This window comes from Mustela erminea, chromosome 10 (genome assembly GCF_009829155.1).
Source record: "Mustela erminea isolate mMusErm1 chromosome 10, mMusErm1.Pri, whole genome shotgun sequence".
Classification (NCBI taxonomy): domain Eukaryota; kingdom Metazoa; phylum Chordata; class Mammalia; order Carnivora; family Mustelidae; genus Mustela; species Mustela erminea.
Window position 1 is genome coordinate 883,826 of NC_045623.1, and position 22,148 is coordinate 905,973.

Sequence of the window (22,148 nt, forward strand, 5' to 3'; positions counted from 1 at the left end):
CTTCCTTAACATCCCGGTCTTATCTCTTACTACCCAATACCTTCACTCCAGCCACACTAGCCTCCTCTCTGTTCCCTGAACACACCAGGCCTCAGTCCCTTTGCACTTGACCTTCCCCCGGATAGCTTCCCTTGCCCCATTCAGGTCTTGGCTCAAATGTCGGTTTCTCAGTGAGGCCTTCCTTGACCCCAGGATTTAAAATCTCACACCACCAGCACCACCTCCAACTCTCTTTCAACCAGCTGTATTTTTCTGCATAGCACTTTCTTCATCTCATGTGCTATAGAGAGGCAGTGCCACGTCATGCTTAGAAAAACAAACTCTGAAGCCAGATAACCTCGGTTTGTATCTTGACTCTGTCACTTCCAAGATATAAGACCTTGGCTTCTCTGAGCCTCACTTTATAAAGTGGGATAGTTTTTATCTCATGAGAACCTCACGTACAGTGATAGGAGCTCACCATTATTATTGCTGGTGTGATATTATTGCATTTTACTTATTAATTTCATTTATCTTCTCCCTTCTTCCATTGGAATATAAATCCCGTGAGGGAAGAATTTTTTTTTTTTTTTATACTTTGCTTATTGCTGTATTCACAGCTTCTAGAACAGGGCCTGGTACACAGTAGGCAGTTAATAAATATGTGTTAATCAAATTGTTACCTCTGGAAAGAGCAATGGGGAGAAGAAAGATCCAGGAGACTTGAGCTTTATGTGTACTATTTAAAACTTTTGCCAGAACAATGTATTCCTGTATTACTTGCATCCTCAAAAAGCTTGTAGGCTTATGTGAAAAAAAGACATGTAGACAAAGGAATTCCTAGAGGATTGCTAATATGAGAGCTGAGTTGTAACAGATGCACAGTTCAGATAAAGTACCAAGGGGTGGGGCCGCCTTCCCAGGGAGGGAATAGTATGTGCAAAAGCAAAGAGGTATGAGACACAGTAGTAGCTCTGATGGCTGGAAGCAGTGGAAATTGAGAGGACTTGTCAGTGTTCTGGGCTATTAAACGTTCCATTGTATCCTTCTCTCTCACCCACTCCTATCTTCCAGCATCTCCAGCTAAGTGTTTGGCTGTAATTAGAAAATTATTACTCCATTATGGCAAATATTTGGGGGTGTTTTTTTTCTCATTCTTTTCCAGAAGGTCTTTTTCTGGGTTCCTGCTTCCTATAAATTCCATTAATTTTGTTTCATTATACCACTTAACATTTGACTCTAGCTTCCTTTGGTGTCCTTGGTTTTTTATTATTAAGAAACTCACATATAGGGCGCCTGGGTGGCTCATTTGGGTAAGCGACTGTCTTCAGCTCAGGTCATGATCCTCGGGTCCTGGGATTGAGTCCTATATCGGGCTCCCTGCTCAGCAGGGAGTCTGTTTCTCCCTCTGACCCTCTCCCTTCTCATGCTCTCTCTCTCTCTCTCTCTCTCATTCACTCTCTCAAATAAATAAAATCTTAAAAAAAGAAAGAAGAAAAGAAACCCAGATATAACTTCTATCTGTGGAATATAGTGAAAAAAGAGGAAGATATAGATGATAGATCGATTGTCTTATTATATAGCTTTGTTTAGGAGCACAGTTGTTCAACTCAATTACTTTAATAATTAAAATCTAAAGTCCTTTAAGTGTTAATCCCTAGTTCCTTACCAAAGACTGAAAAGTGTAAAACCTCTTTTTCCAATACATGATGCAAGAGTTTTTGAGATTGACTTTTTTTTTTTTTTTAAGATTTTTTTATATATTTGAGAGAGTGTATAGGGACATGGGTGCAAGTTGGGGGTCGGGGCTAGGGAGGGAGAGAGAGTCTCAAACAGACTACCCCACTGAGCGCAGGGCAGACCGAGATCAGTCTTGTGACCCATGAGAGCATGACCTGAGCCAAAATCATAAGTCAGTCGCTTCACCTACTGAGCCACCCAGACGCCCCTTAATGTTGACTTTTTAAAATCAGGGCTTTGGGGGCACCTGGGTGGCTCAGTTGGTGAAGTGACAAACTCTTGATTTTGGCTCTGGTCATGATCTCAGGGTTGTGAGATCGAGTCCCACCTCAGGCTCCAGGGTGGGCACCTACTTAAGATTCTCTCCCCATCCTTCTGCTTCTCCCCACCTCTAAATAAATAAAATAAAATAAAATCAGGGCTTTTTTCTGCCCACCTTGCTTCTCTCCATAAAGTTGGAAACAATGACACCACAACCAAGACAAGCAGAAGCTTAACCCCCTCTGTTAGCGCCTGGTACCATCTTCGTTTATATGCTGTCTCACATTGAGTTGTGATTGTGCATCTATCTCTAAGAGTCCTTTAAAGGTAGGAATCAGGGAAGGGAGGGAAAACTGAGTGGGAAGAAATCAGAGAGGGAGACAAACTGTGAGAGACTCTAGACTCTGGGAAACAAACTGAGGCTTGTGGAAGGCAAGGAGGAAGGGGGGAATGGATAACTGAATAATGGGCGTGAAGGGGGGCATGCCATGTGATGAGCACTGGGTGTTACATGCAATTAATGAATCAGTGAACACTGCATCAAAAACTAGTGATGTACTATATGTTGGCTAATTGAATTTAAATTAAATAAATAAATCTCAATGTGCTTCCCCCCCCCCCAAAAAAAGCTAAAAAACAAAAATCATTCTTCTGTTATGTTTTTAAACATAGTCTAAATTTGGGGTATAGATACCAATATGTTCCTCGCCCATAATTTTTAAAGCATTCTGTAGTGACTCATCAAAGTCCTCAAATAGATACTTTTTAAAAAGTCACAATGGCCCTCGGAAACAAAATTAGACTTGGCAAATATAAATAGTATTTTCTCTTTGCCGTCAAGAATGTGGGGTCTTGTTGATACACAGAGGAGGATCTTGAAGTATAATTTCAGTGAAGTTACTTCTTTTCTTTGCAATGGTTGCAGAGTCTGAAGTGAAGCAGAAATCACCTGGTAAATTCCCGTAGGGCTTCCCAGCCCATTTGTTTCGTTCTTACTGTAAGTCACCAGTCAGAGACTTCTTGTGTTCTCTCTCAAGAAAGCAATGCTCCCTCATTCCCTGATACTTGTTTTCTGCCCTTGAAGTGTCTCCAGTCCAAGTGGCCAAAAACCAGGCCACACAGAAGTACCTGGATTTCATTAGTGAAATAAATAAATTTCACTTCTACTCCTTTCCCTCTACTTTATCATCTTTTTTTTCTTTTGCAAAGGAGTTTGGAATTTAAGTCCTCCAAGTCCAGAATCTGCCAGATCTTAAAGTGGGAAACAATGGTAATGATTAGGTACCTACCTGGTCATCCCTCCAGCCCTCTGCTACAGACCTGTCTGCCCAGAGTGACACTTACTACACTGCCCCCAGACTCCAGTATCAAAGCGAAGGCTCTCTGGCCAACATGTAGCTATTTAAGATTTTATTTATTTATTTGAGAGAGAGAGAGTGAGTGAGCAGGAGGGAGAGAGAATCTGAAGCAGACTCCAAGCTGAGCACAGAGCCCAACTCGGCTCAATCCCACGACCACGAGGTCACAACCTGAGCTGAAACCAAGAGTTGGATGCTTAATGGTAGCTATTTTAATGAGTTCATTTATTTAGGATGCCACTATTGGGGCCCTACTAGATATCAGCCTATGTGCTAAGCCCTGGAGATCCAAGCTGAAGCCCTAGACCCACCATAAGCAGCTCAAAGTCTGGTGCAGTGGACAGGAACAGGGAGAGGACCTGAGGAGCAAGAACACAGAGCTCAAATACCGGGACAACAAAGAGAGTTGCAGGGATGAGAGGGATCCGACCAGCCTGATGGAGTCTGGGAAGGCTTCACAGAAAAGGTGACTTTCAGTCCTCGCCTTAAAAGATAAAAGGGATTTCGTCAGACAGAGAAGGGCCATCTGTCGTTTCAGACACAGGACTTAAGAGCACAACATACAGCGGGGAAAGCTCAGGAGGTGTTTGGGGGAGAGCAAGTGGCTGGGCGCTGCTGGGTGGCCTGGTGGGAAGTGGAGCCAGACAAGCGAGCAGCACTGTGCGTGGTACCCGGAGTACAGGTTCCAGAGCCTGAGCTTGAAGCCCAGCTGAGCCACTTCCTGGCTGCATTGAGCTTGGCAAGTCCCTTCACCCCTATAGCTTGGTTCCATCATCTTTCAAATGAGGATAATAGCATCTTGTTCACACATACATATACACATACACATGTGGCTTAATACAGTTATCAGGAACAAAATAAATACAAGTCTTAGTTAATTATGAGGATACATTATGAAGGGCCTTGAATTTTAATCTGTACAGTATTCCGTAAGCAAAATTAAGGTTTTCAAGCTGACGAGGTGAAAGTACACAATAGGATACCATCTGTGTTTTAGAAAATCAACTCTGGTGCCACTTTGCAGAGTCCCCCAGCTGAGGAGGAGACTAGAGGCACAGTCCACGTTCTGAGGCCATTTTAAGAGTCAAACAAGAGGTGTTGATGTAACACGGTTCTCAGTTAATACGGCAGCCTTGCCCTTAAAAATTCTGGGTCCTGGGTGCCTGGGGGGCTCAGTTGGTGAAGCGTCTGACTTTTTTTTTTTTTCTTCAAGATTTTATTTATTTGACAGAGACAATGAAAGAGGGAATACAAGCAGGGGGAGTGGGAGAGGGAGAAGCAGGCTTCCCACGGAGCAGTGAGCCTGATGCGGGACTTGATCCCAGGACCCTGGGATCATGACCTGAACCGAAAGCAGACGATTAACGACTGAGCCACCCAGGCTTCCAAAGCATCCAACTTTCGATTTCAGCTCAGGTCATGGTCATCATCAGCCCTGCATCAGGCTCTGTGTTTAGCATGGAGTCTGCTTGAGATTTTTCCCCCTCCCTCTTCTTCCCTTCTATTCTTCTCCCACTTGTGCTCTCTCTCTCTCTCTAAAATAGATAGATAGATGGGTAGATAGATAGATTTTTCAAAAATTGGGGTCCTAACTAGAAATTTCAAACTGGAAATCTCAGTCTTAACAGATCTTACAGGTTTAGTGCTAAAAAACAGGGAGAATCTTGGGGAAGAGCACTGAGGGGCGTTCCTTCTAGTCCACAAGTTTGAGTGTTCAACTGATGCTTCTGCACGCACAGATCAGACCAGTACCTCTTGAATACTAATCGTGATATCCTTCATTCACCTCTATGTCATGCGCGAGATAATCTATTTTTGGAGATGCTTTTTTTCCTTCTCTGAGTAACCTCCAATCTTCTGCTCAGTTTCCTAGAGGAAGTTCTGGCTTCTGGACTGCACAGCCGAAGCAGGGAGAGCTCTCAGGTGACATCGAGGTCAGCAAGCAGAAGATAAGATGGTGACAGCGAGGTGAAGAGAATGGCGTGACCCCCCCCCCGGCGTCGCCGCAGGTTTTCCCCGCTGACCACAGGTGTTGAAGAAGAGCCTTGGGTTTTGTGCTTGTCGTTCTAACCCAACTCCAAGTAGTCTGCTAATTCGTGGACGGTTGACACAGACACCAAGACTCCCGGTGATGAGCTGAGAATAAGTCTGTGCCCCAGCCCACTTTTCTTGTGGTTTTCTTATCAGATAAACAAAGGTATTCCTTGTATTTGACAGCACAATCACTTCAGTTTCTGATGAATTTTGTTGGGATCTTACTTGAGAAATGGATTATCAGCGCTCAGAGGGGTTTAAAAAATAATCATTTGATGTTCACGCTATGCATCCTCTCTTCTCTTGACCCCTTTTACTTTTCATTAACCACATTCCTACACACTTCATTTTTTTGAAAACTCATCATGTTTCTGTAAAGAACCATCCAAAAATTGTTCCTACATTGCAGTTTTCTGTGGCACTGAGAAACCATGTATGACTACAATAAAAATCCATTTTGTGGAAAGATACAAGTTTTTATTTCTTTGGGGTTAATAACTATTTATGGGAATTCATGAGATGAGGGATGAGTTGGCTTTACACCAGAGATAGAGAAGGCACTGCTTCCATACAAAGGATATTTAAAGTATGTCAAAGCAAATGATAAATTCTGGTGTCAATTTCGATTCTCTTGAAAGCAGTGGTTGTGGGGATGTCACTAATGCCAGGAAGTTATGGCATCCTCAAATCATAGCAAAAACAGCATAGCACAATCCCTCACTGGTCTTCTGTAAGCCCTGTATATATTTTTTTACTTTCTTTTGATGTTGAACATAAAATATTCGGTAGCCACAGATAGCCTAAGTTCAGATCTGTCAAAGTTGTCAGGCTTTGAGAATGCTGTTTAGTCTCCCTGTGGCTCAGTGTCCTCATCTGTAAGATAAGGGTAATAGACCTGGAGGGGCTGTCAGTTAAGCACCCGACTCTTGATTTCAGCACAGGTCATGATCTCAGGGTCTTGAAACTGAACCCCATGTTGGGCTCCGTGCTCACTGGGGAGTCTGCTTCTCTCTCTCCCTCTCCCTTTGCCTCTCCCTGCTTGTCCACTCTCTCTCTCTCTCAAAAAATCTTTTTAAAAAATGAGAGTAATAGGGGCGCCTGGGTGGCTAAGTGGCTTAAGGCCTCTGCCTTCAGCTTGGGTCATGGTCCCAGCGTCCTGGGATCAAGCCCTGCATCGGGCTCTCCCCTCAGCAGGGAGCCTGCTTCCTCCTCTCTCTCTGCCTGCCTCTCTGCCTACTTGTGATCTCTGTCTGTCAAATAAATAAATAAATCTTTTTAAAAATGAGGGTAATAAAGTACCTTCCTCATAGGACTATAAGGATTAGATAATACATATAAAGCACTTAGAACATTGCAAACACTAATAATAGACAATAAGATTGATTCCTGTCTCCAGCCTGGGGCTACAAAATCAGTATACAGAAAGATCAGATTCCCGTCAACTCTCCCACTGCACTAATCAGCAGCTCAAGAAATAAGGGAAAAAATAAAGGCCTTTCTAGCCATCTCCCTTTTCCCCATTCCCTCTCCCTTTTCTCCATGGTTTGTTTAACTCACACTCATGTTAAGCCCTAAGACTTTGTCATATTATAGCTAAGAGCTAAGATCTAAATTCCTTTGCTTTTTTTTTTCCTTTGTGGGTCACTTTAGGTACCTTTAAAAAAATTTTTTTCCCTTTTTTATATTAAAATGAAACTGCCTTCATTTGGGGTTATTATTTTAATTGCAGCATTTTATGAGTTACATAGTTTTTTCAAACAAACAGAAACTTCCTTCCAAGCAGGATTATGTGTGCCTCCCTTCCTCTTGGCAAGATAACTCTTTGGAATAAGAAGAACAAGAACAGACACTTCTCTGGGAGGACACCTGGGTGATTCAGTTGGTTAGGTGGCTGCCTTGGGCTCAGGTCATGATCCCGGGGTCCTGGGATGAGTCCCACATTAGGCTCCCTGCTCAGTGAGGAGCCTGCTCCTCCCTCTGCCTGCTGTGCCTGCTGCTCTCTCTGCTTGTCCTCTCTCTCTGACAAATAAATAAAATCTTAAAAAAAAAAGAGAGAGAAAAAGAACGGACTTCTCGGGGTGCCTGGGTGGCTCAGTAGGTTAAAGCCTCTGTCTTCAGCGCAGGTCATGATCTTTAAAAAAAAAAAAAAAAAAAAACAGACTTCTGGGGTGCCCGGGTAGCTCAGTCAGTTAAGCAACCAACTCTTTTTTTTTTTTTTTTTTAGATTTTATTTATTTATTTGACAGAGATCACAAGTAGGCAGAGAGGCAGGCAGAGAGAAAGGAGGAAGCAGGCTCCCTGCTGAGCAGAGAGCCCAATTCGGGGCTCGATCCCAGGACCCTGGGATCATGACCTGAGCAAAAGGCAGAGGCCTTAACCCACTGAGCCATCCAGGGGCCCCTAAGCAACCAACTCTTGATTTCAGCTCAGGTCATGATCTCAGGGTCAAGGCATCAAGCCCCGCCTTGTGCTCCCCAGGCGGGGAGTCTGCTTAAGGTTCTCTGCCTCTCAATCTGCCCCTGCCCCCACACACGCCCTCTCTCACTCACTCTCTCTAAAATAAATCTTAACCAAAAAAAAAAAAAGAACAGAGAATTTTCTTAAACCATTCCTCCTATTATTTGCCTGCTTCCATTGTGCCTACCCAACTAAGGATACCAAGAAGTGTAAAAAGTGAGCCTTACCCTCAGGATGTCTGATGCCAGAAGGTGGCATTTCTGGGACACATGGGTGACTCAGTCAGTTAAGCAGCTGCCTTTAGCTCAGGTCATGATCCCACGGTCCTGGGATCAAGCCCCACGTTGAGCCCCCTGCTTGGTGGAGAACCTGATTCTCCCTCTCCCTCTGCCTGCTGATCCCCTACTTGTGCTCTCTCTCTGTCAAATAAATAAATACCCCCTTTTTTTTTTAGTTGGCATTTCTTTATTAAGGATCAAAGACTTACATACATTTTTTTAAATATTTTATTTATTTATTTGACAGAGACACAGCAGGAGAGAAAGGACAAGCAGGGAGAGTGGGAGAGGGAGAAGCCCGCTTCCCACTGAGCAGGGAGCCCAATACAGGACTTGAATCCAGGACCCTAGGATCATGACCTGAGCCAAAGGCAGACACCTAACGACTGAGCTACCTAGGCACCCCTTACATACATTTTTTAAATATTTTTTAAATATTCTTTTTAGAGACAACCCGGCATGCTCACATGTGAGTTGTGGGGGTTGGGGAGAGCATCCCAAGCAGACTCCATACCCAGTGCACAGAGCCCAACTCAGGGCACGATTCCTTGACCCTGAGATCATCACCTAAGCCACAGTCAAGAGTCCAGTGCTTAGCCAACTGAGTCACCCAGATGCCCCAAAGACTTACGTTTTCAAGATTTACAGAGCCGATTACATTATTAGTGGCGCTTTATTTTTACCCTTTAAAAATAGCATTTTCCTTGACGTCTCATGTGCTTCTAATGACTCTCTTCCGTAGATTGAAAGGCCCTCGTCAAATGTCCCATTTACTCTACAAAGCCAAGGCACTGTTTTTAGCTAACCCTTTGGACAGCAAGTTTTTGCCCAGTAAACTTGCAAGCAGCAACTCAACAGTCCTATCGCTGATAGCTCCTTTCTTCCTCCCTTACGGGGAGTGGCTTATAAAACAGTCAAGTGAAGAATAAAGTTGCTGGATTTGCGTCTTACCCACGATGATACCGTTAGGGAGGTCACCCCATCACGAATCCTCCTGGTATCTTCGCTCCACCAAAAGACAGAAATAGGCTTGAGTCGTCTTTGTGGCTTGTGTGTATCATGGTATCAAGCTCACTGAGGAGACAGTGCTGTGACAATGTGTTAAAAAAAAAAAAAAAAAAGCACCGGTAAATTCTCACTCTGAGATTTCTCACTTAAGAATTGATCCTTGGAGGGGCGCCTGGGTGGCTCAGTGGGTTAAAGCCTCTGCCTTCGGCTCAGGTCATGATCCCAGGGTCCTGGGATCGAGCCCCACATCGGGCTCTCTGCTCAGCGGGGAGCCTGCCTCCTCCTCTCTCTGCCTGCCTCTCTGCCTGCTTGTGATCTCTCTCTGTCAAATACATAAATAAAATCTTAAAAAAAAAAAAAAAAAAAAAAGAATTGATCCTTGGAAACAGCCCCAAGTCAAAGATCCCAATTCAGGTGCCACGAGGTTCACCTGGTGAGAGAGAAGTCAGCTGAAGAACAGGACTGGGATGAGTGTGGCCCAGGGAGAGGGTATGAGTAACAGGACCACGGGAGGCAAAGCGAAGGGAGGTAGGGGCAGGACAGTAAGAGGAGGCAGAGAAGCAGTACAGGTTAGTGAGAGAAAAATCCAGAGATTTATGTAACATCATCAGGAGCAAATAGGCAGGAAAGGTTCTCCACCCCCATGCATCTGTTCTGATCTGAAAATTACTTGGGAGGGTTCTGATATTTTACCAGTCCCTCTGCCTAATGTTCCACAAAACTCTAGCACAAGGACCCCAGTACCTTGCATACAGCAGACACTCAAATATTCGTTGACTTTTCAAAGGAGGAGAAAGGAGGAAGATGGGGCAAATCATGAATCACTTGTCTCCCATAAGCCAGAATCTATCTAACTTATAAATCCAAACCGCTCTCATCCACATGGCCAGCAAGCCCTCAAAAGAGCATGCCTCCTACTTTTTCCTCCCCAGTACACTGGGACATTTTGCTTCCTCATTTATGAAGATACCCTGGATTTTCTGATTCCCTTTAAAGCACTTTTTCAACTGGGAGCGAGAAACAGAGATGGTGAAAGGGGAGAGGAGTGTGTGTGTGTGTGTGTGTGTGTGTGTATACAAAGCCTAAACAGTGGACTGGAGTCAGAACACCTGGATTCTAATCCATTTAGCTAGTAACTTGCTGCGTAAACTTGGGTAAGTGGATTGATCTGCCATGCCAATTCCTCATTTTCCAAGTGGGAATAATATTTATTCTGTATACCTCACAAGGTGGCACTAAAGATTTAAAGAAATGATATATAAGAGCATTTTGAAAGGCTAAATGTCTGTATCAGTCTAAAATAGAGGAATTAATTACTCTGGTAAATGAAAAGAGGTTAAGAGGAATATCATTGGGATTAGGAGGAAAGGGGGTGCCGGGAAAGAGAAAAGCCCCTCCTTCATTTGACAGATGCCAGAAAAAGGCAAGACTGCCCCGTTCCTGAAACCACAAAATTGGTCAATATTTTCTTTTATCTTGAGACGCCTCCAGAAGAAAAAGTTCTTCATTTTCCCTGCTCTTGTGTGCCAGGGATTTGTATGCATTTTGTGGTTATTGCATGTCTACCATATGCCAGGCAATGTTTCTGTTAGCTTATTATCATTCAATAATTAGCCCTAGAGGGCAATACTTGCAGATTTTCATAGGACTTCCACAGGTCATCTCCTATATTCCACTAACTTTCCTTGTTGATAGAATTGGCAGTTCATCCCTCACCATTTAATATGTTGAGGAAGAGAGTCCTGACGAAATTCAGTGACTTGGGGTGCCTGGGTGGCTCAGTGGGTTAAATGCCCGACTCTGGGTTCCGGCTCAGGTCATGATCTCGGGGTGCATGATGGAGCCCCGCATGGGGCCCTGCGCTCAGTCTGCTTGTCCCTCTCCTCTGCTCCTCTCTCTCTCTTTCTCAAATAAATAAAATTTAAAATTTAAATTAAAAAAAAATATTCAGTGACTTGACCAAAGGCCACAAAGTAGTGAAGATGAAACTGGTACCCAAACCTGGGTTTCCTGACTCCCCACCTGCCCTTAAATATGTACTGGGAAAAAATGAAGCTAAGATGTTGGTCTGTCAGCTCCGAGGCAGATCTGGTGTAGGAGGCATCAGCAGAGGTCTCTCCAGTCAGGGCATCCTCTGGGCACAGAGCCCTTTCCTCCACTGGACTAGGATGGGGTGCTTCCAGGTGAGGGCAGCAGGAAGAGATAGCGAGGAAGTTTTAGCCTCACCTGGAGCTTATATTTAAAGCCACATGGTACTCTAGACAATGGCTTTGGAGACGGAGAAATGTACTCCCGCCAGTACTTACCGTGTGTGTCTGCGTATCCCTGGGCCATCCCGAGTCTCACTCTTCTCCATGTGCAATGGAGATCACACGTATGTCCACTTCGTACTTAGGAGGCTCAAAGAAGGCCTGAGGCTTTGCAAACTGGTAGCAATGTGGATTAATACGAACTCCACTCCCCCCGCGCGCCCCTACCCATCCATACCCCCCTCCTCGGGGCACAGAAAACTTTTCCCCAACACCTGACCTACCCAGGCCACTATCTCCACCACCCAGGGAGTGTGAATTCCAGATGCCGGTTCTCCCTCAGTCGAGCGCCCTCCCACCTCCCCCTCTTGTTTTTGTTTGGGAGGGAGACCTTCTCGATCTAGGTTCTCTCGATTTTGCTAGATCTCTCTCCATTATCCGTTCCCGCCGCCTCCGCGGGTCGTCCGGGCAGGTCGGGCGGGTAGCTGTCTCGGGCTCCACCCCGGGCTCCGGCCGCAGGTGCGAGCGTGGGTCCCGCGCCCTCCCCACCCCCCCATCCCCGCCCCGGGAGCCGCTCTCTTCGGCTGGGTTTAGGTCTGTCTTCTTCACCCTGGGCGAGTCAGAAACAAAGGAGGGGGGTGGGGGAGCGCACCATCTCCGGCTCCGCGATTCGCCCTTTATTCTGAACTCGCAACGTCAGCGGGCCCGCGGATGGAGCCGCGGGGCGCGGGCCGGGGAGCTGGCGGCGGGGGCGCGCGGGGGCCCGGGCCGCGTGGGCGCCGGGATGGAGGGCGCCGAGGGGCGGGGAGCGGGCGTGCGTGTGTGCGAGTGCGAGGGAGGCCGGCCTTTAGTGTAACCGGAGCTACAAAGAAGGGGAGAGTCCGGGAGAGGGAGGGAGGAGCGGCAGCGGCGGCGGCGGCGGGGGGCAGCTCCGCCAGCCGGCCCCTTCCCCCGGCGCCCGCGCCCACCCGGAATGATGAAGAAGAACAATTCCGCCAAGAGGGTGAGTGCGCCCGCCGACCGCCGCTCCCAGGACCCCGGCCCCGCGGCTCCGGCGCCGCGCCGGGGGGCTTTTGTGTGCGGACTTGGGTCGGGGGCTTGGACTTGGCTCACTTTGCGCCCGCCCCCCGCACCCCCTTCCCTGGGCCCGGCCGCTGCCTGCGTACGCGCGGCTGCGGCCCCGAGACAATGAGAAATAAAATAAAATGCCGTTCTTCCCGGCGCCGCGGGGACCGAGGCTGCGGGAGGGGGCGGGGGACCTGGTGGCCAGCCGGAGGCCACCCTCCGCCCAGGCCGGGCCCCGGCGCCCCCTCCTCTCGCACTTGGAGTTGTTTATGTGGGGGAAGCGGGAGGGCGGCGGGGCGTGTTGGGGGGGAGGGAGAGTTGCCCAGAGTGAAAACCTTCCGAGAAGTGGGGAGCGAACGCGGGGCGCCCTGAGTCCAGCCTCAAGGGGTTTGGGGGGGACGGTCACGGGAAAGCCGGGGACAGGGGAGCGAGGGGTGTCGTGAGGGCCAGAGTGAGACGGGGAGAAGGCGACAGCCACCTAACCGGAAGGTTCTGCTCTTGCCCTGGGCCAGGGGCTTCAGGATGGCAACCATCCGTCCGCACCGCCTGAGAAGGTCGGCTGGGTCCGGAAATTCTGCGGGAAAGGGATTTTCAGGGAGATCTGGAAAAACCGTTATGTGGTGCTGAAGGGGGACCAGCTGTACGTCTCTGACAAGGAGGTAGGTGCCCTTTGCCTCCTCTGTCCCCGTTTCCTCATATTCCCCCGTTTTGTCCCCCGACAGGGGACTCCCCTACCTCTGTCTCCTCCTTGCGTCGCCCCCTATTTTGTTCCAGAAACAAGTTCAGCAGTTCGGTTGGTCTCTACCCCTGTCAGATCTGCATAAAAAGGTTACCCCTTCTCCAGAAGCCCTGAGTAAGAATTTGAAAGTTGAGCGTGCATCTTAACTTAATGATTTTGCTTTGCAAACACCTTTCGGACAAGGACGATAACCTCCCTCCCAAGGTGTCCCAAAAGTTCTAAGTGTCCCCTGCTGCCCCCTACCCTTTCCTAGCAGCTAGCTGAAGGTGGGATTTTTTTTTTTTTTTTTTCCTTTGCCCTGGCTGCTGAAAAGGCATATGCAGGTCACATCACAAGGGCAGCTGCCCCAGTCACAGAGAACACGTGCGCAATCCTGGGTCAGTCTCATATGACCTCAGGCAGAGTATCTGTGAGGGGTAGTTATTTCTGTTGAAGCCAACATTCCTAACCAGTGTGCTTCCCACTCCATTTAAAAATTAAAAAAAAAAAAAAAAAAAAAGCAGCAGGAAACTCATTCTCCACTCTCTTCCTAAGTTCCTCCCATTTGTATCAGAAAGCAGACAAATGGAGTCAGGAACCCCTGTCTGTCCCTGGGTAGTTAAAATGAAAACCATAGTCCACATTCAGAACCTGAGCCCAGATCACTGAATCCACACTCTTGTCCCTTTTATCTCTATTTCTTGAGATCAGTAACACCTGAGAAACTGACATTGCCCTCCAGGAGTTGGAAGTCATTCCCTTCCCTACTTCTGAGACTGCCTGCATTAGACTAGGAGACTGTGCTGTGCTCCCCTGGTTGGGTGGCCCTTCCTCCCCCAATCCTGTGTCCCATCCAACCCACTCCACCCCGCCCTGGGCTTTACTGGGAAGTCCACCCTGATTTCTAACCTCTTCTGCTTTCTGCAGTAGACTATATTTAGGTAAATAAGTCCTTTTATGGTATTGAAACAGACACATGCGCACTCCTAGAGAAAAAGTATTCATCTGAACACAACGTGTACCTAGCCGAGTAGGGGAAAGCTGAGCTGTGCCCAGGCCCAAGCGATCCCTCTTCTGGGTGTTTCAACCTGACAGTTTAGGCTAGGCTGGGAACTTGGTGATGGAGGGCGGTGAGAGAAGGCTTTGATAGTAGGATTTCTTTTTAATGGCCACTTCCACCCCATCCCAAATCCTATAGAAGGTCTTTCCACAATTTGCTGGCTTTCCAGTTTCAAAAATAATAACGAGCAAGTGTCAAAGTGTATCTCCTGTCTTCCCCGAACTTCATAATGGCAGGAAACTCTGGTGAGCAATCAGGGAGAACTTCCCACACGTCAAAGGGGAACCATGAGAACAGTGAAAGGGGAGAAGGAACAAGACCTCTTTTCTTGTTTGTGTTTGTCTGAAGAACAGAGTCTGGAAGCAAAAGAGCATGCTTGCTCCCTGTTTGTGGAGGAAGGAGTACAGAGACAGGGGAAGGATGGAATGACCTCAGCCTCCGAGGCTTGGTGTCCTGTGAGTCAGGAACATCTGATCCATCATGGGGCCCATTGCCCCCTGCCGAGGAAGAAGAAGAAGTGGGAACACGCCTACCATTACTCCTCTTCTTTGGAGCCCATTTCCATACCACGGTGGGCCTGGACTTAGGGTGAAGCAGACAGAGGACTCTAGGCTCTATTCTGTCCACTTCCCACAAGCTCCAGAGCAGAATCTATTAAGATTCAAGATTTCTTTTTAAATGCAAAGTGTAATGATTGTAATTTAGGTGTTAACACAAGAATATTCCTAACTCTGTCCCCTCGAAATTTCAACAGTCTTATTTGTTACTTCTCATAAAGGCAGGGTCTCCCACTACCACCCCCATCAAAGAAATCCTTCTGTATGGTTGTTATGAATCACTTTCCTCAGTCAAAGGGCATCTTATGATCATGGGGTTGATGTATAGGAGCAGAAACTAGATCTTGGGGAGATCTCCTGCTACAGGAAACTGGGTTCAGGGTATCTTTTTTGGCAAGGGAAAATCCCTTTCTGTGGGCCCAGGAAAAAGGAAGGGTTAACTTTGGAAGATCAGTAAATGAGACTTAGGGAGTTTGGTAGAGGAAAGGACAAGGGTCTCAGAGTTGTCCGTCTTCGGTGGGAACAGTAATCTCCTTGTCCTGCTGTTTGTCTTGTCCCTTCTCCTACTGCTGCCCTATCAGGGCCTAACTCTGTCACTGTCTCCTTCCTGGGGTTCCTCGTCAGCTGTGTCCAGGGCAGAATATTTCCCTTCCCTTCTCCCTTCCCTTCCTGTAAGGAAAACAAAACAAGTAACTCTGTCCCGTGGCTCCATACACACACCCAGCACTTTCCTCTCTAAGAGTTCTGGCTGCTGCTGATAATCTCACGTCTGAGGCATCATCCTCCCTCCCTGCCCCACGTTTCTGGGAATTGTTCTCAGGCACCCCTTGTTGACATCTTCTCCACTGCCATCCACAATCCTCCTGGGCCTCTGGGTCATTTACCAGCCCAAAGCTGGGGAGCCCTGGAAAGGGGAAAGCCGTGGAAGAAGCTCGTCAGGCCGAGGTATAGCTGCCATTGACCCCAGAGAGGCTATGGGATGAGCCCTCCTCCTCTGTGTCAGTCCCCTGGCCCCAGTGGCAAGTCCAAGTCCCAAGGACAGGCAGGGGCAAGACCAGAGACTGGCTGGGGAGTGGAAGAGAGAATCACTACCCCCCCTTCAAGGCTGCTGAGAACTAGGAGAGTAGATGAAATTCCTCTGCCTGCGCGCAGCTGGTGGGGGGCGGTAGGTCTCTTCCAGGAGAGGTATGAAACTGCTTTTATCTGTTTTAGTCTTATTTTTTTTTTTTTAAGGATTTTGTTTATTTATTTGACAGAGATCGCAAGTAGGCAGAGAGGCAGGCAGAGAGAGAGGGGGGAGCAGGCTCCCTGCTGAGCAGAGAGCCCTATGCAGGGCTCGATCCCAGGACCCTGAGATCATGACCTGAGCCGGAGGCAAAGGCTTAACCCAGTGAGCCACCCAGGCGCCCCAGTTTGCTTAGCGGGACAAGCACTGGTGCTTTTCATCTCTCATCCCAGGAAATCAAAAACAGCTCATTCCCAGGCTCAAAAGGCAGAGGGTGAAAGCGCTTTCCAATCCCAGTCTGCTGGTCTGAGACGGTGACTAAGTCCCTCTCCTCTTGCAAGCCAGAATAGTCCATAAGCCACAGCTTCAGAGACACAGGACTTCGGGGAACACCTTAGCAGAGAGGAGAAACGACAGAGAGATTTCAGACAGACGTTGGCGGAAAGATTACTGGCATTTGCTTTGTGGTTCTCCGCAGAGGCTGGTGGGGTCAGAGGATGTAGAGAGAAGTGTGGTCTCTGTTGAAGACATTGGGCGAGAGAGTAAAGGGCCAAATGCTGGCTAAAGGTGGGAAGGGTGCCAGAGAGGCGCCATAAGCAGGGAGGGCTCCGTGTAGACACAGAGAACTTCCTGGCAGGAAGATGCTTAGGCTCTCAAACTGGAACCATGGAAAGAAGGAGCAGAATACAAGTCTGAAATTTCCTCCTCCGGGGACAACCTGAGTGCATCTTTGTCCAGAGAGAGGTGGATGACTTAAACGGCTCTTGATGCCTGCAAGTTTTCTCAGTAGCTCGGAGGGCAAACTGCAGGTGTATTTTTTGGCTTGTGTGAACAAATAACACAGGGGTCTGTTGTTTCTATGGCTCTGAAGCTTCTGAAATGAAGGAGGTTGATGACTCTTTAGAATAGTATGTATTTGAGGAAGGAGTCAGGTCAGGGAAGAAAACCTGGCTGACTCAGGGGAGTGTGCGCCTTATGATCTTGGGGTTCTGAGTTTGAGCCCCAGGTTGGGTATAGAGATTACTTTAAAAAATAATAAAATCTTAAAAAAAAAAAGCGACAATGTAAACGTTTAATAAGATGGGGGAGACCAGATGTAGCCTTTGCCTCGAGACACCCCGTGATGCTGACCCTGCTTTTATCTTCTCCCTTGGAGCGATCAACAGCCATCCCGGTCTTGGTTTCTTCAGGATGGTAGGATTAACCTGTTAGCCTCTACGTAAGCCATGTCTTTTGAAGGACATAATGGGAGACAGAGTGAAGAGAGACATCCTGGGGCTCTGGAAACAGCTTAGCTGAAGAAAGTGGAGCTAAGGGGTTTGCATGGAAACCCACCTGAAGAGTCAGGGCTTGAGGGCTCCGCCAGGACCGTGACCACTGTTGGACCTGTGTGGGCCTTGGGTCAGACAGCTCTCCTACCCTGCCCCGCCCCCCCCCAATTAGGTTATCCTGCTTCCCAGGACTGGTCTAAATGAACAGTCCGAGGAAAGGCATGAGGTCATTTTATCCTCAGCACCTCCCCTCTGACTCTCCCCCAGGTAAAAGATGAGAAAAATATTCAAGAGGTGTTTGATCTGAGCGACTACGAGAAGTGTGAAGAGCTCCGGAAATCCAAGAGCAGGAGCAAGAAAAACCATAGCAAGTTTACTCTTGCCCACTCCAAACAGCCCGGCAACACGGTATGTCGCACCTGCCTCCTGGGCCCCGAGGGAACGCAGAACACCTCAGCCCTTCAGGTTCTCTCCCGCCACTCTCGGCTCAGAGGCCCTGGGCTTGCCCTCCTGCCAGCTTTTGTTACTTAACCCGGGAATATCATGGCCGTTTCACATTCTCCAGGCAAGCCAGCCTTTGAATTGTCCAACCAAAGAAATCATCTCTCTCTCTCTCTTTGTCTCTCTGTCTCTCTCTCACACACAGCACGCACATGAACATCAGACATCCCTTGGAAGAAAATCAGTTTTCCCTGTACCCTGATAGATGAAGTTCTGAATCGACTTTCTCTGTCTGAGGGGACTCACGGAAGTTCCTGTAACTTTCTATTTACTCAAGCATTTAAAGATCTTTAGTTTAGTAAAGATCCTTTACTAAACTAAAGATCTGTCCTTTATTATTTTTCAAACGTCTTATAATTATCTCTAATGACATGTTAATATCCATTATCCTTCCTAGCTCTTCCTTGGTCATTTCTAAAACAACCTCTAAGCTGTGGCTTATTTTAGGAATAGAGGCTGGTTTCCTTAGGTTAGGGATGACAACGGAAGCAGAATCTCTCTCCTAGGAACTGGGTCTATTTCCTGATTTCTTCATTGTCATAGTGAGGCACCAACCCTAAAACGCTGGCTGAACCAAGAATCTTCTCCTCACAGGCTCCCAACCTGATCTTCCTGGCCGTGAGTCCAGAAGAGAAGGAATCCTGGATCAGTGCCCTCAACTCAGCCATCACGCGAGCCAAGAACCGCATCTTGGATGAGGTCAGGGGGCCTCATCTGGAGGGGAGGAACACCAGGGCAGAGGCAATGACCGTGACTCACTTAAAGGGTCTGCTTTTGGGGTGGACCACTCTTAACTTGCTAGCCCCCAGGGCTAGACTTCTTTAGCTCCCTCTGCAAACCCCATTCTCCCACCTTCTGAGTCTCTCTGCCAACTCCTCTTTCCGTGCTTTTTGAGGCCAGGGGCCAGCCCTGGAGCCCCCACACATACAGTAGAGACCTTGCCCTTGGATTTTCTCAGAAGCAGTTAATGGGGTGGGTTCATTTCCTGGTCCAGGCATGTTCAGGCCACAGGGGCTGCAGGGGTAGGACAGTCTCTGAAGAGCACCCATGACTCACAATGCATTTCCTCAGGTCACCGTTGAGGAGGACAGCTATCTCGCCCACCCCACTCGAGACAGGGCAAAAATCCAACACTCCCGCCGGCCCCCGACTCGGGGACACCTGATGGCCGTGGTACGTAAGACTGTAAGAAAATAAAAACTCGTTGAAGGGCCGACTCCGTGTCGGTCCATCTCAGACAAGACTGTCCAGCCCACCGGAGGCATCCATGGTACCAAGGTCAAAGACCAGGGGAGTCCCTTCACCCCGTCCCCCTGCCTGATCCCTCCAAATCAAAAATACTTAGTTAGCACCTACTATGAGTTTAAAGCCCTTGCCCTCAATAAACTGATCGTTCTTTGTGGAAAATGGGATCTACCTCAAGGAAAGTGAACACAGAAGAGGTGAACGCTGTACCATGGAGGAGAAGCTATGAGACCGTGGCAGCCTGCCTGACAGGGAGCGACACTGGGTCATGTAGTCACCTCGAGGCTCACCGTGAATGCCTGGAACTTGCAGAGTGCTGCTTCCCGTCACTATCCTAGCTCTCAGTCTCTAGGGAGAGAGGCAGTCGGGGGTATTAGAAAGAACCAGGTGGGAACCTAGGTTTGTGATTTACTCTCTCTGTGTGACTCCCTGAAGCCACCAGTCTTCAGCAGGATAGGGGGGCAGTCACTGTGCCTACCCCGAGGGGCTGCTAGGAGGAATGAATGATTAAAACAACACATATATCAGTATACATGAGGTGCTGAATAATGCCTGCATTATTTTTTACTATAGTATTCTGGAACTAGAATAAGTTGGACTTGAAGGCAGGGGGTGCTGAGCTTTAAAGGGCAGAGGCGGTTCGAGGACACAGATGGAAAAGGGCAGTGTATGTGTGTGGACCCTCCTTTGTGTGTCTAACCCAGTTTGATGTGTAGAGTCCGCAAGACAGAGGGGAAAAGGTGCTCTCTGGGAAGTTTATAGTAAAACGAAGAATATGGGAAACGGGCAGAAGTTCCTGTAAATCACAGGAAAATGAGAAGTTCCGATCACTATCAAAGGAATAAGAAACAGTAAGAAAGTCCAAGGGCTCCATCAGGATGGGGTGCTTCTCATTTAGGGAAGGCACCTTGAGGAGGAAAAGGACCAGTTTGCCTCTGTCTTTCAGACAGTCCCTCCTGAACTGCCTCCTGATGGCTGTTCCCCACCCCCCTTCATGCCTTCCTTCTCCCTCTCTCTCTAGGCTTCCACCTCTACCTCAGACGGGATGCTGACCTTGGACCTGATCCAGGAGGAAGACCCCTCCCCTGAGGAGCCAAACTCTTGTGCCGAGAGCTTCCGGGTGGACCTGGACAAGTCCGTGGCCCAGCTGGCAGGCGGCCGGCGGAGAGCAGACTCAGACCGTATCCAGCCTTCCTCGGACCGAGCCAGCGGCCTTCCCCGATCTTGGGAAAAGCCAGACAAAGGGGCCACATACACCCCACAGGCCCCAAAGAAGTTGACCACCACAGAGAAAGGCCGCTGTGCCTCCCTGGAGGAGATCCTGTCCCAGCGGGACCCTGCCCCAGCCCACACTCTCCAGTTGCGGCCCGAAGACCCCCCATCTCTCCTTCCCCCACACCCGGGCCAGCTGTCCCGGATCCAGGACCTGGTAGCGAGGAAACTGGAGAAGACTCAGGAGCTGCTGGCAGAGGTTCAGGGACTGGGCGACGGGAAGCGAAAGGCCAAGGACCCCCCTCGGTCTCCGGATTCCGAGTCGGAGCAGCTGCTGCTGGAGACAGAGCGGCTGCTGGGAGAGGCATCGTCGAACTGGAGCCAGGCGAAGCGGGTGCTACAGGAAGTCAGGGAGCTGAGGGACCTGTACAGACAGATGGACCTGCAGACCCCCGACTCCCACCTCAGACCCGCCCCTCAACACAGTCAGTACCGGAAGAGCCTGATGTGAAGAAAGGGGTCAGCGGCTAGGACTTGGGGGCGTGGGGTACACAGACTCTTATCTCCAAGTGTTGCAGGATAAAACTTTTTTATTTACCTCAGTCAAAAAAAGGGAAAAAAACACACAAAACTCGTTGCTTTTGCTGCTGCCCAACCTTCCCGCCACCCTCCTTTCCTTCCTTACCCACGGCTGTTTTCTCTGACACCTCAGTTGCCTCAGATTTGAGGAGGTGACCCCTGCATTAGCATTAAGAAGCTTTTACCTGGATGAAGAGGGAGGGAGTGGAATAAAGGCATAGTCTGGCCATTTACACACACCACCCCTCTGTGACACAGCAGGGAACATTCTGCTGCTCCCAAGGACATGTATAAGCTGAGTTTGGCAGGGGAGGCTTTTTCTCTTGTGTCTCATTCCAGGTTGTCAATCCGAGGGTGAAATTTCAGCTGTCCAGCTCTAGCCCTGGGGATGTGGAAGCCATTGCCAACTGCACACACAGAAGTGACACCTGTCCCAGCCCCTGAGTAGGATTTGTGGGACCCCACCCCCCCACCAGACACACCAGCTTCTTGTTCATATCATCTGAGACCAAGCAGCCTGGATATCTTGTCTGCCTGGTGTCGTAATTTCCCAACACCAACTCAAAGATCCAGTGTTGGACAGTTGGAATGGTGTGGTCCTTCCATGAGGGGGTGCCCAGTGCAGGGGAACTAGGGGCAACTGACCCCACAGAAGAACGGCACTAAGAACGAAACTGATTTGCAATGCAAGCTGGGCAGGATTGAGGGGAAAACCAAACGTGTGCCCAGGTTCCTCTTTTGGCCAAGCTAGGGTTTCCTGTAGCCTCTCCCTCTCCTTCCTCAAACCTCTTTCCCAACACTCATCAGGCCCCGACTTCAGCAAAACAGCTCTGCACTCACGCCACCACCCTCCTGGCCAGGCTCCCTTGCATTCTTGTCAACACGAGAGCTCACACGCTCATTCTGTTTAGTTTGCTGCTTCCCTCTGCAGTTCCTTAGATCAGGTTAACAACAGTGACAGGGGCCAGAGAAGAGTTGTGAAGGCAAGAGCTGAGTGGGGTTTGACAAGAAGGGAACAGGCTCACGAATCAGCAAAAGGGGTTAGAAACCACTTGGAAGTGTACCCAGCCCTTGCTAGCCCCTGGCCCTCTCCCCTAGATCTTCTCTTGCCTCCAAGAGCCAGGACCTAGCTCTTCTCTTGTGGTAAGAGGGGACGTAGGGGACAACTTTGGGACAGACTGCCTGTTGGCACTGGCACTGAGACGGCCCTGATGTGACGTTCAGGAAGACACAGTAGGAGGGAGAAAAGGAAAATTCTCTCGGTGAAGTGCAGACCCTTCAATTCCCATTCTTCTGCTCTAATGTTGCTTCCACATCCCAAGTAAGCAAGATGAGAGAGGTCTCCCAAGTT

General features: G+C 48.6%; 2 protein-coding genes and 1 long non-coding RNA gene across 4 annotated transcripts in view; 2 read left to right on the forward strand and 1 right to left on the reverse strand.

The window, feature by feature from the left end:
• VPS45 (vacuolar protein sorting 45 homolog) overlaps window positions 1-5,840 on the forward strand; it is a 70,800-nt gene extending 64,960 nt beyond the window's left edge. Inside the window, exon 15 of the mRNA XM_032361185.1 lies at window positions 5,204-5,840. Within this exon, the coding sequence (XP_032217076.1) occupies window positions 5,204-5,291 (88 nt within the window). The 3' untranslated portion in view covers window positions 5,292-5,840. The remainder of the gene's footprint in view (window positions 1-5,203) is intronic.
• On the reverse strand, window positions 2,792-12,114 carry LOC116600827. Of its 2 annotated transcripts, XR_004289828.1 has the most exons (3): window positions 11,422-12,114; window positions 9,059-9,195; window positions 2,792-3,231 (listed from the first exon to the last, which is right to left on the reverse strand). It is a non-coding gene; the product is annotated as an uncharacterized LOC116600827 (long non-coding RNA). The 2 variants fall into 2 exon arrangements; XR_004289827.1 differs by lacking the exon at window positions 2,792-3,231 and having other exon boundaries at window positions 8,762-9,195; window positions 11,422-12,111.
• Window positions 12,115-12,242: 128 nt separating this feature from the next.
• Window positions 12,243-20,844, forward strand: PLEKHO1 (pleckstrin homology domain containing O1). Its single transcript, XM_032361186.1, has 6 exons — window positions 12,243-12,367; window positions 12,942-13,088; window positions 17,528-17,668; window positions 18,356-18,460; window positions 18,833-18,934; window positions 20,028-20,844. Exons 1-6 carry the CDS (start codon window positions 12,338-12,340, stop codon window positions 20,727-20,729), a joined length of 1,227 nt encoding a protein of 408 aa, XP_032217077.1. The 5' UTR covers window positions 12,243-12,337; the 3' UTR covers window positions 20,730-20,844.
• Window positions 20,845-22,148: the final 1,304 nt, after the last annotated feature.

What these genes read in the sequence shown, in the direction of transcription:
- PLEKHO1 (XM_032361186.1), top strand. Translation starts at nt 12,338, where the DNA reads ATGATGAAGAAGAACAATTCCGCCAAGAGG. An exon ending in AGAACAATTCCGCCAAGAGG is followed by an intron (nt 12,368 to 12,941) that starts GTGAGTGCGCCC and finishes GCCCTGGGCCAG; the next exon opens with GGGCTTCAGGATGGCAACCA. An exon ending in TGTACGTCTCTGACAAGGAG is followed by an intron (nt 13,089 to 17,527) that starts GTAGGTGCCCTT and finishes ACTCTCCCCCAG; the next exon opens with GTAAAAGATGAGAAAAATAT.